At 39.6% G+C, this 17,848-nt stretch overlaps 2 protein-coding genes across 2 annotated transcripts; both read right to left on the reverse strand.

Annotated features, from left to right (window-relative positions):
- Positions 1 to 23: 23 nt before the first annotated feature.
- ppp1r42 (protein phosphatase 1, regulatory subunit 42) lies at positions 24 to 8,292 on the reverse strand. Its single transcript, XM_084048430.1, has 9 exons — positions 8,220 to 8,292; positions 6,470 to 6,689; positions 6,186 to 6,352; positions 5,473 to 5,611; positions 3,866 to 3,982; positions 2,006 to 2,123; positions 1,685 to 1,819; positions 1,112 to 1,253; positions 24 to 446 (listed from the first exon to the last, which is right to left on the reverse strand). Exons 2-9 carry the CDS (start codon positions 6,599 to 6,601, stop codon positions 359 to 361), a joined length of 1,038 nt encoding a protein of 345 aa, XP_083904556.1. The 5' UTR covers positions 6,602 to 6,689; positions 8,220 to 8,292; the 3' UTR covers positions 24 to 358.
- A 3,132-nt stretch (positions 8,293 to 11,424) lies between these two features.
- Positions 11,425 to 17,603, reverse strand: cops5 (COP9 signalosome subunit 5). Its single transcript, XM_084049217.1, has 8 exons — positions 17,310 to 17,603; positions 15,871 to 16,105; positions 15,544 to 15,672; positions 15,042 to 15,107; positions 14,715 to 14,800; positions 14,413 to 14,524; positions 12,606 to 12,754; positions 11,425 to 11,736 (listed from the first exon to the last, which is right to left on the reverse strand). Exons 1-8 carry the CDS (start codon positions 17,444 to 17,446, stop codon positions 11,646 to 11,648), a joined length of 1,005 nt encoding a protein of 334 aa, XP_083905343.1. The 5' UTR covers positions 17,447 to 17,603; the 3' UTR covers positions 11,425 to 11,645.
- Between the last annotated feature and the right edge of the window lie 245 nt (positions 17,604 to 17,848).

Genomic DNA, 17,848 nt, shown 5'->3' on the forward strand with positions numbered 1-17,848 from the left:
AACAATGTGCACAGAAAATAAAATAGCCAAAAGAAAATATGTTTATTTCACTCTTAAGTGACAGAAACCAAACTAAACAATATACACATCTTGTAACAGAAAAATCTGGAAGGTTCCTCTTCAAATAGCTCGTGCCAACTAAAAAATTTAATGTAATTCTGTTTAAATGCAACACCTACATTATAAATATTCTGATTTGAGCACAGTACAAGCAATACAGCAGCATTGAAGAGTGTCTGTATTGTGTTCTTTTCAATGTGTGGATGTGCTGATGTAGAGTGGCAGCATTGGTGGTGCAGGGGGCAGTTGTGAAGTATCATAGGTCTCTATGCGTGTTAACAGGAGTAGCGTGTCTATCTTAAGGAGTAACATGTCTGTGGATGCGAGGTAAGTCCACCATGTTGTTGAGCTGTCCTGCACTCATAGGGAGCTTTACATTCGGTGCCCTGCAAGATCAGAAACAGAAAATAAATTTATGAACAATGAGCATTAGATCCGATTATCAGAAACTGTCAACAAACTTCACTCCTAGGATAGTTGTCTAACTACAGTGTAGCCTAACTGATATTGCATTTGTTTTCTGCATTTAATTATGACTATACAATTATTTTTATAATTTTAATAATTGTAATAAACTGTGGCTATAGCTATAGCTATAGCTGGGGAAATAAAATGTAAACAGACGGAAGGAATTGATTGAATTGATTGCCAAGCAAGAGAGAAAGGAAAACACACTTACTTCTAAATGATGTACAATATATAAATTATGTACAATATATATTTCACTAATGTTATGGATGTTCTCAAAAGGAGTCAAGATATTTCATATTTGTTAGAGATATTTCTTGCCTTGCCTTTTGATGGTAAAGTTACAGTGAGGTCTGTTACCAATTGTCTCATATTCTTTAAAATATTTAATTTCCTTCACAGCAAGATCTGGAGATTTAAATGAACTCTGTACATGTAAAAACGGACCCTTATGGGTAAAAGTAGACCTTTATGGGTCCAGAAATTGACCTTTATGGGACAAATTTTACACTCTAAGTACACTCTCAATTCAGTAACAGACTACAGTCAGTAAAAGAATGGAAGCGGTATAGAATATCGGTACCTCCTTGCTTCACCGCCCAATTCTAAGGGGTCCGAGTGGACTTTGACGCCGGCTCTGCGAGACTGTGCTGGTTTCCTCTTGTGCAGCACGTTAGAGCTGTAGCTGTACCCAGGATGTAGATTCTCAGCCATGTTAAAGTCAACTAGAATATAAACAAAGGCAAAGCAAAACAGTGTTCACGCACACTTTTCACACACACCCATGAACATGCACACACGCTTAAACACAGAGTTTTAAACTGTATACAAACCCACCTAGCACGATGGCAGCAGGAAATATGGCAGAGACAAATGTGTTTGCAAATGAAATTGCTATGAGTATTTTTAACAAGGTGACACACAATTCAAATAACGCTTTCTTCTAGCGGTCTGCATATTTCAATGAAAAATTACACCAGGTTACGGAGGTGTTGATATTGCCATAACATGGAAATTTGTGTTAATACACTATGATAGAATACTTGAACCTAATCAGGAAGACACACAGGAAGTGCAATAAAAAGCAGAGAAATGGGAATGATGTCAGCTAACATTTTAAAACTGACAAAAAAGCAGCAGGCTTTGAGTTTATAACCTGATAAAGGATAAGTGATCAACTGCTGGTTCATGTTTCCTAGCTCCTTTGGTTTCTTCTTGGACTCTTTTGATGCTTTCCAGTTTATAAGGAATTGTCTGGATAAGTCATTAATTTGCTTCCCATCAAGATACTCTGTAAAATTGAAAGAATTTGAACAATTATATGCCAAAAAAGAGAAAACATCAGTCTGCGTATTTCTGCAAATAAAATCACATAGTGTACAATACAGTGGTAGGTTAAATGTAGACCTATAATATAAAATGCAGGGTAAGAGGGTAAGAGTCGATTCAGCGTTATAGTGTTTGTACAATATCTCACCAAGTCTTTTGCACACAGTTACCAGGCGGTCTCTGTACTTGTGTCTTTGACAGACGGGATTTCCACTCAGATCCATTCGATGTAGCCCTTGCCAGTGGCTGCACACGTCCTCTAACTCCTAAAAATACACCAAAAAGACTTCAATGAACGTTTGTGCCCACAAATTATTCAATTATTCATTACTGGCCATTACTATTGTTGGGGAGGAATACTTTATTTCTTAGAATGGGATGTGTGTAGTCACACAGAGATTATGAACGTACAGTACATCAGCCAAAAAAAATCCTTTTACACGATGTATAAGACAATGGTAATGTGAAATATAAAGGCTGATGCAAAATGCATAAACAACACGTCAGTCTGTTTTAATAAACAGTGTCGCCGGTGTCGTGTAACTACAGCGTTTTCCCCGGGGCAGTGTGAGCTGGCTCCTCCAGCCAGTTGCCTGCAGTTGTATGTTTATCTAAAGGCCCATTAATCCAAGCCTGGAAATATGAATACTCTCTGGACACGCTCTGATTGTTCATTGCCTTCCTGTCTTGGCCAAAGCGCTTCCACTTTTCCAGCTCGCGCCGCAATCAGTTCAGAGGGGACCCCTGAGTGCCGCGCGCTCCCAGGCTTTGATAAATGATCGTGTCAGGGCCGTCACTCAGAAGGGCCTCACTGAAGAGCAGCCCAGCGCCAAATTGCCCCCCACGCGGAGGCGTGGAGAGCAGCATGGGCTGGATACGCACTGGGCTCTTTCGGCTCTCTGGGCTGGACTAATGATGAGCCAGTTATGAACCTGTATTTGACCAGGGCTTCGATTCCACTGTCCTCTCTGCCCCGCACTGGGCTAACGGCCTCCAAAGATACTCCCCATTTGTCACCCTGGCTGACTGCCTGTCATAATCTATTTTAAAAATCCATAATGTTTCCTCTGGATTCTGACCAAATTGTGCACAAGGAGGGATTGATCCTTTGGGGGGCTGTCTTTGCAGGATCAATAATGGCAGTCGGGTTGTATAAATTATAGGAGATATCTGCTAAAGATGAGAGGTCCCTCTGACACGTGTACAGCAATTACCTGCACAAAGGCTCTCAGTAGAATACCGCTGGTATTGTGTTAAGAGAGCAGTCTTAAATGTGAATTGAATAATGGAGTGCCTACATTGTGCTGTCGTACTGTGACATGCCAGCAAGAATGAAGGCGATGATTAAAGTCAGTAAAAACTAAGGCATCTAGATTTTCAGCTAATACATCCATTCAAGGGGCCATCAGAGGGGCCATCAGAGTCTCAAAAACCAACAGTAGGTAATTTTTCAAGGTCAACACAGTAGAAACCATATCTCTGCTTCATATGAATCTCCCATAAAGTTCAGTGTTGGTGGTGTTGAGTATCAAATGCAGGACTCAGAGGCGGAGAGGAAAAATCAGCCTCTTAAGGAAGGAGAGAAACTTGCGCTTGTTTAAAGCTGTCAGCGAGGAAGGTCTCAGGGGACTGGCCCGCTGATTTGTTGAATAATTCTGACCCTGTGCAAGGCTTGGAGACTGGGAACCTATGGCAGGATTTGCAGGATTTGGTTCTTTAGCACCCTATTCTCCATATCATTTCACACATCACTGCAGAGAGCCATGGAACTATGTTAATGTTAACCTGATCAGCTAATAGAGAGTGTGTTGATTTTAATGTGCCGTGTCACGAATACTTGCTGTGATGCGATACCGCTTCCCTTTTTGATTGCACAGCATGCACACAATTTCTACTTCTGCCATGCATGAAGAGACCAAAGAACTCTTGAAGGACCTCTGATTTCACAGGAGTAGCATTTAGTAGTGTAAACAATACCTAGATAGATTTTTATTTTTTCTTAATTTACCTCCACATCATGCAATTTATTGTCAGCAGCACAGAGTTGTTTCAGTTCCTTCAACACGACCAGGTCCCTGATGTCATCAATGTCATTGTTGTTGATATTCAGGACACAGAGGGAACTCTGCAAGAAGAAACGTATGCTCATCATCATGGTGAATATCAGATTTATTTGTAAACTAACAGAAAAGTTAGTAGACTTGTGCCTTCAAGGCCTAGCCAGGCCACGATTGTAAGAATAAGAATATTTTCTTAAATCTTTTTTCCTAGTTAAATAAAGGTTGAAATAAAACGTTTTTTAGGACTGAGCTTAAAAAGTGTGAAAAGCAAGGGCTATTCCCTCTAAAAGGACGAAAATCACACTGCACTAATGACATTGCACATATTTTGGAAACACAAACATTTAGGCACTATATGATTTACTTCTTTTCAAACCTTTATTAGAGCATTTCTATGAAAGCTTCTTAGCAGAGTGTACCCTAACTAAACCATACTACTGTGTATTATATATGTATTGTCTTGTATTTTGTTCTTTACGTTTTTAGTACTTTTTACTATTTCATACCTTTTCATTCATCTGCATTAATAATCAACTTAGTACTGTATATCATGTGTCAGAATTACGATGAAACACTAGGCTTGTTTCCAAATGCGATTATAGATGCAGCTCCTGCTAGATATCCATTTTGGCTCGCAGTTCTGAAACGGCACATGTACAGTATAGTATGCTGGAACCTTTTACATTTACACAGCAATTTCTTTAATTATCTAAATAAACAAGTAGCTGAGACTTTTTGGTTTGTTTACCCACGGCCTGGGCAGTAAACTAAGTAACTGATTTGTCAGGGCAGAGAGAGAGACAGAGCTCTCTTTGACATCATCAAACCCAGCACAATACTGCTTTTACATGGGATCACTGACCTCTGAGTAATGTGAGATCTTCTACACTGGGTGTGATAAGGCCCCATATCGTCACTGTCAGGGAGAAACCTTGTAACCTTGTATTTTATAAATGAATGCCCAGAATTTTGTACTTCAAAATATCAAAATAGCCGATCTACAAGCTCATAACACACCGTATCACAAAGCGCTATGAGCTTGTAGATTGGCTACTTTCACAATTTAAAAAAGAAATAAAAACAAAGGAAGATTTTTAAAGATCTTTGTCTACAATGACAAATGACAAATACGGATGCCAGGTTGAAAGAGGTCAAGTCTCTCTGTGGATTTTATAAATATCGAACCAATGAAGAGTATTAATAAGAGATTGTGACTAAATAATAACTGTATTGCGCAGATTTGGCACCATTGGAACATAGGTTATTTTTTTATTTCCTGCAAAGTAACAGTGTTTGTGTTGCTGTCGACAGCAACGATACTGGAATTGCCATACAGCCTAATGTAGTATGCCCTACATTCAGGTGTGAATATATTGACATATATTTGAAAATGATCACATGCCATACTGACTGAAAAAGAAAATAAATGTAAATGAGAAAAGTTTACAAAGTTATTTTGTGAGGGTGGATGGACCATGGGTTTTCATGTTTAATGTTTCATGCTAACTCCATACTGGAAGTGGGTCAGATAAGAAAGTGTAAATGTGGGTCTTACAGCGAGGGAGAGGAGGGTTCTGGGGTCGAAGAGCAGCTTCTCCCCTGGAGACAGTTTCTGATTCTCCACATGAAGCTCCTTGAGTTCACCAAGCCGCTCCAAGCCCTCCACCACTGTAATGCTGTTTCCACCAAGATACCTGCCAGTGTACGGCAGGCACACACACACACACACACACACACACACACACACACACACACACACACACACACACACACACACACACACACACACACACACACACACACACACACACACACACACACACACACACACACACACACACACGCAAATGTGTAATTTCATGTGATGACCACAGCAAAAGGGAACTGTACTGGTTAACCAATTAAGACCTGAGGCCGATTCTACAAATGTCTTCTAAACAGTTTTCTGAAAGTATGTTGCTATATCAGTGGTGCCCAAAACCTTTTCTATGTCGGGACCCAAAAAATTACATGTATTTGGCCGTGGATCCCCATCTCAAAACAGTTTTGTTCCAGGGACCCCCAGAAGCAAAGATATGAGTTAAAAATGTTCGCTTTAAAATATATATATTCATTCATAAGATTTGCACACATTTTCAAGATTTTTCAAGAGATCTACAAGCTTTCGTGCCGCGCTATATGAGCTTGTAGATCAGCTATTTTTGAATAGCCAAAGGAATCTAAAATGACACAGATGCTTTCCTGGTTTTAATGGGTTCATCTACTCACAGTTTGGAGAGTTTCTGCAGGTTGGAGAGGTTCTCTATGTGGTTGATGTTGTTGTTCTGCATGTACAGATGCGTGAGATTGGAGGCAAAGTCGAGGTTGCAGATGCGCGTGATTTGATTGTCGTACAGGTAGAGGACTGTGAGGTTTCGGCACACAGAGAGATCATCCTACAAAAAAGGCACAATAATAACACGTTGCTTTGTGGTGAAGCACAAAAGCACGAGGAATGCATGGGAATGAGGCGCTGGTGTTTGCGGTGCAGAAAAACATCTCGACCAACTTACAATGTCCTCAATGTTCTTGTTGGAGAAGTTGAGGTGTGTGAGTCTCCTGAGGTGCTGTGAGAGGGAGTGGCTCGTCTTCTTTCTGAAGTGGTTGCTAGATTTAGCAATCAGATCCAGGGTGAGACGCACCATGGCGGCTCGTCACACACGCTGCCTCAATAGAGGATGCTATTCACCGTCAACAGAGCGTTCAGGCCAGAGCAATAAGGACTGGAGTCGTCTGTTGTTATGGAGAAAAATAGACATGTGAACCCAAATACACACAAGGAGTGAAACAAATGTTGCTGTGTCATGGAAAATGATCCCAAGAGCAAGAGAAATAGCCTCAAGAAATAGTCATATTTTCTTCACTAAAACATTTTTAATCACAAGAACAGGGGAAAAGATGAGTCATGTACAGGACTTCGAAATGAATCGGCTGTCAGTCTGGAATTATAGGGATAATTGATGGCAAAAACCGTTATGTTTGTCTAAGTAGATATAAGGGGCCAAAGGTTGGATGACCACTCAATTTGTGGTAATTAGAGCAGTCTATTCCCCAGACAGACGGAGCAGAACTTCCACCACCTCGTCCATCCCCTTACGCCTTACTCATGGGGTTTGTTTATTAGCTTGACATGACATTGAGACATCAAACGCGGGAATCTAATCCTTACTCAAAAACAACATCCTTAGGCTCCATTGCCCATCCCATATCTACTCTGTGTGTGGAAGATGGGGAGAGAGAGAGAGAGAGAGAGAGAGAGAGAGAGAGAGAGAGAGAGAGAGAGAGAGAGAGAGAGAGAGAGAGGTGACAGCAGGTCTTTGCTACACTTGATCTGAGGTCTTAAGGCCGAGGCCAGCTGACAAGAGGCTCGGATCGATAACGTTGGGGCCAGGCTCACAGAATTAGACCACAGTATCTGACCTCTCTGGGGGGGCAGCCGGGCAACACTTCATCATTGTCAAAGCGAGGATGACACCACTCACACTGGGCAAATACACACGTCATCCAGGTTGTAGTAAAAGGCTACGAATACGGCTGGATATTGTACTGAAAGGTTCATTAATAGAAGATGATCGCCGCAAACCAGTGATGGAAGCAGTACTCACATGTTTTACTCAAGTAAAAGTATCAATACTGCAATGTAGAAATACTACTGTTACAAGTAAGAGTCCGGAATACAAGATTTACTTGAGTAGAAGTACAAAAGTATTGGTGTCAAAATGTACTTAAAGTACCAAAAGTAGAAAGTACAGTACTCATTATGCAGAATGTCCCCCAAAGTTTTCAAATGTAAAATCAAATGTCAAAATAATTTGGAAATAGCAGATCTACAAACCTACAATGCATCGCAAAACGACGCATTGTGAGCTTGTAGATCTGCTATTTACAAATGGCCCAAATGTATATAGGGCTAAAGTGGTTAATGTATATGTTTTGTAATAATAATCAAAATCTACAAAGTAACTAGTAACTAAAGTTTTCAAATAATTGTAGTGGAGTAAAAGTACAATATTTGCCTCTGAGACTGGTAGTAGAGAGTAGAAGTAAAAGTACAGAAAATTGGAAATACTCCAGTAAAGTAAAATAACACCTCAAAATTGTACTTAAGTACAGTACTTGAATGAGTGAATGTATACTTAGTTACTTTACACCACTGGTGGCAAGCTTAAAATCACGCTAACGGGGTTAGCTAGCCTATAACTTAACTCTAAAACGATCTGTTCGCTTTGATCACTTTATTTAAAATCATTAAGGTAAACTTACCTCTTCAAGTCGACGCAATGGGTTGTTTAACTGAACCTTTGTATTGTTAAAAACATGCCTGCAGCTGATAGTCAGAAACAGGCCTTGAACTGCAAGTCTACACTTGACTGGTTTGTGGTTTGTTTGAAAGGGAGGCGTCAAATGGTTACTATGGAGACCGTGGCATGGAGTTAAGTAGCCTGGGCAGCATTCCATTTTCGGGTATATGATCCGGTGTGAAAAAAAGAAAAAGTGGCCGGATAGGCAGAACCGGAAAGACGTCTCACCCCAAAATAGGTCCGTGCTAATAAAATCCTTGATACGGCATTGTTTAGCTTATTTTTTAAATGTAAATGTGCGTGCACTATCCGGAGACTATTTAGCGTCGGTATTATCCCACGGGGAAATTCTATTCCATTTAAACCGCAAAACCGGATAGGCAGAACCGGAAAGAGGATTCTTTTTTCATTTTTTTTTTCAGTAGGCGTGGTCTAGACCGGATCATATGTTGTCTTCTGGAACGCAGACCAGGCTTTCCTCCGAGGTGGAAAGACTGGTGATGCGAGGTTAGGAGTTAAGTGAGGGACACATTAGTGTCCGTTTTGGATCCGTTACAAAACGACCAGTGGTGGAAAAAGTAATCACATTTTTCACTTAAGAAAAAGTATCAATTCTGCAATGTAGAAATACTCTGTTACAAGTAAAAGTCAGGACTTCAAAATGTACTTGAATAAAAGTACAAAAGTATTGGTATCAACATGGACTTAAAGTACCAAAAGTAGAAAGTACTTATTATGCAGAATGTCCCATTTCAAAATCTACAAAGTAACTTTACACTAAAGTTTTCAAATTATTGTAGTGGAGTAAAAGTACAAGTACAATATTTGCCTTTGTGGGTATCAATTCAATTCCATTTACTTGCATTTCAAGACCCAATGCCAAAAGTTTCTAAGCACAATTTCTAATGCCACCATAGATTTGATCATTAAAGTTGATCCTATAATTAATACCATTTATGAATAATTGATGTTGTTGGAGATATTGTATCAAGTAGTGTTAGGCCTTCAAGGGGCTGAACAAACAGGAGACTGCAATGCAATCCTAACACTCATGGACTTCAAAGCATACACAAAATCAGTTTAATATTCATGAGTAACTTTAGATCAGTACTAGGCTCTCTGAATGGTATGTGAAGCCTGTATCTGCAAAAGCATAATAGTGAATAATACCTGTGGGCCTACTTTATATAGTTAAGAGAAGAGTCATTACATTTTAAGTATGAATATGCTTGTGAGCTGACACAATTTCACTCCATAAAAGAATATTCACCCTTGTCAGGCTGCAAAATGTAGAAATGCCTGACATGTCTCTGAAACTCGAAGCTCAAATGCTTGTAAATCTGAAGGGATGAAATCTGATACCATGTTTATCAGTTTTTCTCACTACATGTTCGATGTTGTCTATACTACCGCAGCCAGGACCACATTGCTCCAAGTAACAATGCGTATCATTTGTAGTAACATGCCAAGATCACAGCTCACTTCTACAAGTGACCCTTACATTGTAACGTTATGTCAAGACCCGGGTTTCCTGTGAGTGAGTGACTTGTTGACTCCACTTATGCATGCAGGAGCACTTGGCGGGGAGGAAATGTTGAGTGTAGAGCCCCCCCCCCCCTTCTCCTTACTCTGAACCCTCTTGCTTTCTGATAGGGGTAACCCCTTCACTACACCATGCTTGCTCTAATTCTTTTGAGAACCAAAGTAAACATATGTATCCCTGCCCCCTTGGTGGGGGTCATTAGTTCTACAGGGGTTTATAGGTGCCTAGAGATAAATAGCAATTAATCATAAGACTTATCAATCTGCTGCTCTCATAGTTACAGTCATATTAGTATCGAATGACCCCCGTTTGTTATTCTAGTGTATTTCTGATGAACACGGCAAATGAGGTGGAATTCCATAGTAAATTGTGCAGTGTTTATACCAATAACAGGGAATATGCTGAATGCGGACATTGCAAAATGTTAAAGTAAAATAGGTTAGAAAAGGATTTTGAGTTCTCCATAATTCGACTTGTTTAGAATTTACATACATTTCCTTATTCCACATTTAGTTAAGCATACAAATGGTCCATCTGGTGATAATCATAATATTTACATGTCCAATGAGTTCAGTATGTTACACTGATCCTTAAATCACCATGGAAGACCAAGCATTAGGTCAGAATACATTCTCCACACTCACCAATGTAATCTATTAAATGTTTGGCAAAAATGTGAGCTATTAAGTAGACCATGTGTGCAGATTTAAGAACCTTAACTATTTCTAAATTACATTAAAGATAATCCAATAGGTTTCTTCTTTCTAAACCACTCATTCAGCCTCCCATTTATAACATGGCTTAAATCATGGTAAAAGAAAATCATTATGAGAATTGGTGCCAAGGCGCATGTACGTGAGAAAAAGCAGACATCTCTGAAGTCCCGCCGGGAATCTCTCCTCTGCAATACACGACATAAAAAATATACATTTAGCCATTACAATACCATGACAGGAAAAAAGCTGTGACATGAAACCGGGTCAGAGCGCCGGCGTGTAAGAAAAGGCAGACTCGGCAAGTGTCTGCTTCGATGGAGAGCAGACATGCCGGGTGAATAGACTCCAGTGTGTACAGCTCCCGTTTCTGCGCTGCATCACTGCCGCGCCGCAACCCGACGTGCAGGCGACCCTGCCGCACTGTGTACCAGTGAGAGACAACCTGTGCCGGGAGTTGTTCCGTAGAGACGTCCCGCACATGGCAGCTAGTGTTTATGTTTGAGCCAATGCAGAGGTTTCAGTTTGTTGTTCCATTATGTAATGTTACGGCGGGCCACAGTTGAATGACTGACTTGAGTGGTGATAGGCTAGGTTGTGCATAAATGCATAAATGCAACCCCCAGTCTTTGTTAAAGATTTGCGCTGTGCTGCAAATTACTATAATAACCCCGAGTTTAGCCAAAGACAATAAATATTAAAAAAGGTACACAATGGGGCTTCAGGCCATGGGAATAATGTCTTTAGAATATTTAGAAAAAATCATTTATAGCCCTCCACTAGAGAAAGGATTTCACTTTTTTGCTGCCACAGTAGTTATGTTGCATATTACCATCATTCTTGTTCATATACAGTAGCGTCATTATGCTTTTATTTAGTAATCATGTAATAACATTTCAAAAAAATTGTACTTATTTTTTATCACCATGTTTTATTTTGGTTTTTTTCTTGTGTCCTGACTCGGATGACAGCATTCACGCTAAAGGATAGGAGTAGAAAATTAAAACACAAGTGCTCCAAAGAAAAATGAGAGATACTGCTAACCTTGATGGATAAAACACACATCAGTAAGTGCAAGAAATGCACCAGACAACACTGCAAGGAGGGAACTCAAACTGGCTAGTAGACCGGTTTAGTTTCCAGACGTGTTGATTTGATTGAAGAGTTTGTCCTTGATGACTTGACACATCAGACCATGTATTGCCTCTATGGTTGTCTTGCAGCTAAACAAATACCAAGTAAAGGGGAAAAAAAGGTACCGGTTAGTTTCACCAGACTCTCGATAAAACAAGACAGTTTTGACATCCACATCCACTAGATATCAGTGGACTTCCACAAGCAACCAATAGGTGCTAAAATAATTCATACTAAATAGCTGTCTGTGTTGCAGACAGTATTCTATCAAATTTCTGAGTACAATTTATGTGATTTGGGTTTTTTCAGCAGCTTTGGAAATTAGAATTAAAATATTATTGTATTGATGCACAACATAACTACAAATGCTTTAAAAGTGTCATTTTAGTTTTGATATCTACATGACAGGAAAAAACATAATACAATTAGAAAAACTAGAAAACAAATAGGCCCTTAAAAGATATTGAGATGTCAATTAGGACACATAGCTGTTGTAGAGTATTTCATTTCCACAACAGAGGGCCACATCAAATAAAGACATATTCAGAATAGTGGCAGTAATGCCATTTTAAGATGAAAGTAATTTTTCTCTGAACTTGAAGCAAGTAAAACAATAGGTCGGGACTCACATTGGTTTTAGGTTATCCTTAACATGGACTAAATCTTTCATATGAATTCAATTGAGACAATATGTCACACAGTAAAATATCTAATGATGTATGGTGCAAGGTCAAAGATGAACAGACTGACAATAATGAAAAACAATACCATCCATCATTTTATCAGCAAGCTGTACAATATAAGCGGGGAGCAATGATGACAGTTTGACTATTAAATCACTTTTTATATTGCCCCCAAATTAATATATTTTACAAAATAGTATACAAAATAGTATATATAGTAATAGCTCTAAGGGTTAAATGAAAGTCCGAAGTGTGATGTAGCTGTGAGCTTTTACCTGTCTCTTGTTGCTTTGGCCAGCTTGTCCTCAGACTTCCTATCGTGTGTGTCCAGACCCAGCATGAAGCTCCCTCTGCCCAGCTGGGCCTCTGACTGCTCTAGCTTCTCAGACAGGTCAAACACCTGGCCTGTAGTGTAGTCTGAGTTCTGAAGGTACAACGGAATGCGTGCAAATTTTAGCAATTTATTTATGTCCAAATAAAGGAGAGCATACAAGGACACAAATATTAACGGCACATTCACAAAATCATGGCATACAGTAGGTCTGTCACACACACACAAGTTTTTTGTTTTATCACGACTAAAGGATTTTGTAGATTGGCAACAAATATGCCAAACTGGTTTTGGACATAATTGGTATGCAAAGTTGCAGTGAAAAGAACTCGCCCCCCCAACAAAAAGTTTGCTTAAGGTGAGGCCATGTTTTCAGTGCAAAAGATAAAGACGACACAATGACACATGGGCCTTAAATGCGGTGACAGTGTAGCAACTGACAAAGCCCTTCACCAATAGAGCAGCCCGTTCTTGACATGCCGTCAATTCATCTTCATCCAGAAGTGAACACCAAGAGCCGACTGTTTGGATAAGCCTGATGTCCATTTAGGCTGTTCAGTCAAGCTCGGACAGAGCGACTGCATCCACAATGGGAATTCACATGAGGGGCTTTCAATCTCAAGAATGTATTGGTGAAAAGAGAGATGATCCACGGAAAACATCAGCAGCATCTCTCTGCATCTCAGTCTGGGGTTAGCCCTGCATTTAATTAATATGTATCCCCCTCGGCACAACGCTTATGGTACACCCAATTCATAGGGGTTCTTCATCTTTTGTAACTTAAGGCCCACCTGGGTATGTGTCAAGCCCACAGACCAAAATAAATGTAAATATTATATATAAGATAAATAAGGGGCATTCTGAACTGAAAAGTATTGATATTTTGCTGGTAGCTGCTGCAATGATCAAACTAAATATTCTGCTTAGATTCCTCTGAGACCCACCAGTGGGCTGCGGCCCACCGGTTGAGAATGGCTGGATATATAATATTATAAACGGCAGACTTTTATGAAAAAGGCTACATCATTAGGCTATAATGTAGAGTGACCAGATATCCCGGTTTGGCCGGGATTGTCCCGATTTAAAGCTGCGTGTCCCTAGTCCTGACAAATATCTCTAAAACACTATGTCTTGGTTTTTAACATTCATTACAAAATTGTCACGGTTTTCACCAGAATTACAATATTAATACTTGTTTTCAGTGGTTGCATTGCGTAGAGGTTTATCATGTTCTTTTCATGCTAAACATGTTCACCTAACTAACCCAATCAGAAAACATCAACGAATGCATTGCGTGTCTGAATTCAACGCCAAGGCTGATGTTTGTCAATCCGTCGTTGCCTGTATGCAACACCAATGGTGCGTATACTGTACATGTAAGCGTGCATGGACGTGCATGAATGGGTGCACGCGTGCACGACGAACGTGCGCATTGATTTAAGGGTCCCGGCTTGAGGGGCTGAATATATGGTCACCCTATATACAGTATATGTACCTATATATGTGTACTTAATTGGTTTATTTGGGCGGGGCAATACATATTCATGAACACAGCAGCAAAATCGTAGAATTTGAATGCAGTCTAAATACGTCGGAGTTAGCAAGGATGCACATTTTTATCCGTAGTCCCAACAATATGTACATCAAAGACAGGGGGTCAGAAATGTATTTTAGTTAAAGTCGATTAACTATTTATACAAAAACATTTATGTTAAAAGAATCACAACTGTAATTTTTTATCGCCTGCATACCGTAAGAAGACTTGAAGAACTTAGGGTATTGACCCAGTATTTATTCCAAAGGAGCTCCAGGAGTTTTCTGTCAAGGGAGGACTTGAAGTAAGTTACCTCCAAGGCATAATACCTAAACAAAGAAAAGAAAAGCAAACTTATTATCAAGATAAAATCAGTTTTACAGTAGAAAAGGGAAGTGCATTAAAAGGGATGTGCATTAAAATATTGCAAATACTGTAAATAGTTAAAATAGTCAAAATATCTCCAATATATAAGTGGAGATATTAGCGTAAGAATGTAGATGAATGATCAACACTGACTGTTTACAGTGCACACCGAAGTCTTCAATCTTGTTCAAGGGGATTGTCTGATATTCTGACGGTCCTTCATCCGGAGGTTTGTAGCCCTAAAGACCCAAAGAAAAAAATGCTGAGATTTAAGCAGAGAAACTGATCGTTTCAGATTTTGTTTTCTTACAATTAATTTTCTTGTAATATCCATTTCTCATAACCAATATATTATAAGATTTATATGTAATAACATTAAAAGACTACATTTAGAAAATAAAATAATAAGTTATGTTATACAATAGGGTAATTGAAAATTAATTTGTGACTATCAGGCTGATGTAAATAAAATACTGATACCTTCGGGTAGGTTCTGAAGGCGCCAAGGTTGACTTTCCCTGCCGATATGGTCCGAGTGGGGTCGATCTACAGGGAGGAAAATACAGTAGAACAGGAAAAGGCAGTCAAGGGTCATATAAACCTCAAGAGACGACCACAGCTCGACCACCACCACTGCAACTTCCCCCCCCTTACTGTGGCTGCCAGTGTGCTGAAAATACACACTTAATTATATGATGCCCATGGCATTTAAGCTCTGAAAAACCAGTGAAATGTAAATACTATATACGGTTACAAAAGCCAAATATTTGCCTGTACTTCAGGGAAGCCTACAACCATACATCAACAACCCTGGAGAGGACGCCTAAACCTGATTACGTCTTGCTCAGTTACTCATGCATGAATTTCAGTCCTCAAACTTGGAAAGAAAAGATCTTGCCTTTCTAAATTGAGAAATCTGAACAACGAGACTCTGAACTTCTGACTAAAAATGTAAAAAGGATCAATATTTTTCGGAACTTACCACAACGGCTACGAAAGGCTCCTGAAACTGCTGGTTGAGCATCTGAGTGCTGACATCTATGCCGGAGAGCCAGCATCCGTAGCCCGGGTGACTGTGGTACCAGCCAATAGCGTTCTCTAGACGCCCAACCTGATGGATCAATTTATAGTTGGTTGGTACTGAAAAACTAATACTAGATGTTGACTTGCATGTTAAGAATCAATTTCACCACATACTAAAGCAAAAGTACAAAAAATATATAATAATAATAATAAACGGACAAACTGAAATGTATATTTAACTGAACAATTAAACCCAAAGTGCAAGCTGGCCCTTGGAGGACCCCACCTGTTTGGCATTTTCAATGTAGGCAGCCATGTATTCATAGGCTGCAGCCTGAGCGTTCACCCGGGTCTCTGTGCCTTCCACTGGCAAGGCGAAGCTGTCCATGATGATCATGGTCTCACCGTCCACCTTCCCCAGCATCAGACCCATCACCTCCAGGTTGCCTCCTGACCTGGCATGCATCACCATCTTCAACAGGGCCAACGCTGAGACCTTGCAGTATTTGAAATAGTGATGGCTGTGGATGAGCATGAAAACAATGTGAAATCATTAGAGATTACACTTACAATATATAACATACCTGTTACCTTACAGCGTATTAGCTTGTTTTTTTTTTATACCTTGGAACCCATCCAACATTATACTAGTTAACACAGACTGGGGGATTTAACAATGTTGTTGAAGAGCAGTGTTGGAAGAAGTACTCACATTTTACCATACCACAAGGTAGAAATACTGTTTCAAGTAAAAGTCTGATATTCAAAATGTACTTGACTAAAAGTACAAAAGCGTTGGCATCAAAATATTATTAAAGTACTAAAAGTTAAAGTTAGGCAGAATGTCCCATTTCACAAGTTTTCAAAAATGTATAGAAATCTTTTGAAAATAGCAGATCTACAAGCTCAAAATACGTCACATCGCAATGCCTTATGAGCTTGTAGATCTGCTATTTTCAAATAGCCGAAGTATTTAAAGTGTTGAAGTAGTTATATATGTATGCATTACAATAAAAATCTAAATCTGCAAAGTAACTAACTAAAGTTTTCAAATAATTGTAGTGGAGTAAAAGCACAATTCATTCCCAAGACAGTGGTTCTCAAACTTTTTCATGTCAAGGTCAACCCCCAAATTGACACTTATTAGGGGACCCCCATAAGGGAAGATTTTTACGGCTCTAGCAGTAATTACAGTACTACTAATTACTGTAGTAATTACAGTGATTCTCAATCATTGTAATTTAAGGCCCCCCCCAGTTAGACATGCATTAGGCTACGGACCCACATTTAATGGCATTTCTATCTCTGAGACCCCAATTCATATTGTAAAATCAATGTCAATTTAACTCTGAGAGTTACAGATCCATAAGGGTCCATTTGGTTCCTATAAATCATTTAGCTGGGGACCCCCTGGTATCCCCTCAAGTACCCCTGGGGGTCCCCGGACCTCACTTTGAGAACCAATGCTCTAAGATGTAGTGGAGTAGAAATTGGCTGGAAGTACTCCATTAAGTAAAAATACCTCAACATTGTACTTAACAAGCGCAGTACTTGAGTACATGTACTAGTTACTTTACACCACTGTTGAAGAGTGGTAGCTGTAGCATGTAGCTTGCTAGCTAAGCTGCCATGACCACGTTACAAAACAAGCAAGGATCCATACAATCCATATAGTGAATAAGAGGGGAAACATCTCTCCATTGAATCACATGTAATAAAACTCACTCCTTTGTCCAGGGCTTTGCTGCGAGGATCTCTTGCTGCTGCTTTTTGTCATATTTGTAGATCTCATCAATGCTCTGGACCTCATTCATGCTGTTGGACATCTCCCATGTCTTCTGAGCCACACTGGACCCTGCCATGCTGATAATAAACACAATAATACAACTATATGACTCGTAAAACCCCTTGACCGCTAGATTTAAGTTGGTTATTAAATGTTCTCTCTCAAGATGTCAATATCTACCATAACAACAGAGTCAAATATACACTAGTTCAGGAAGCCATGACAGTCAGTGTTGCCAGATTTTTGCGAGAGAAATAAGCAACCAGGTCTATGAAAACAAGCCCAAAAGAAGCAACCATTGGCCACATCATGAGCACTTTAAACCATTTAACCAAGCATTGGCTGTTTGAAAATAGCCGATCTACAAGCTCTACGAGCTTATAGATCTGCATTTTTTCTTTAAATCGTGGGGAAAAATTGAACATTTTGGAATATTTTAACAACTGGTCCCTGGCACAAATACATATTAATTTGGGGG

The sequence above is a fragment of the Gymnoscopelus microlampas genome (genome assembly GCF_963454915.1).
Source record: "Gymnoscopelus microlampas genome assembly, chromosome: 22".
Taxonomy (NCBI): domain Eukaryota; kingdom Metazoa; phylum Chordata; class Actinopteri; order Myctophiformes; family Myctophidae; genus Gymnoscopelus; species Gymnoscopelus microlampas.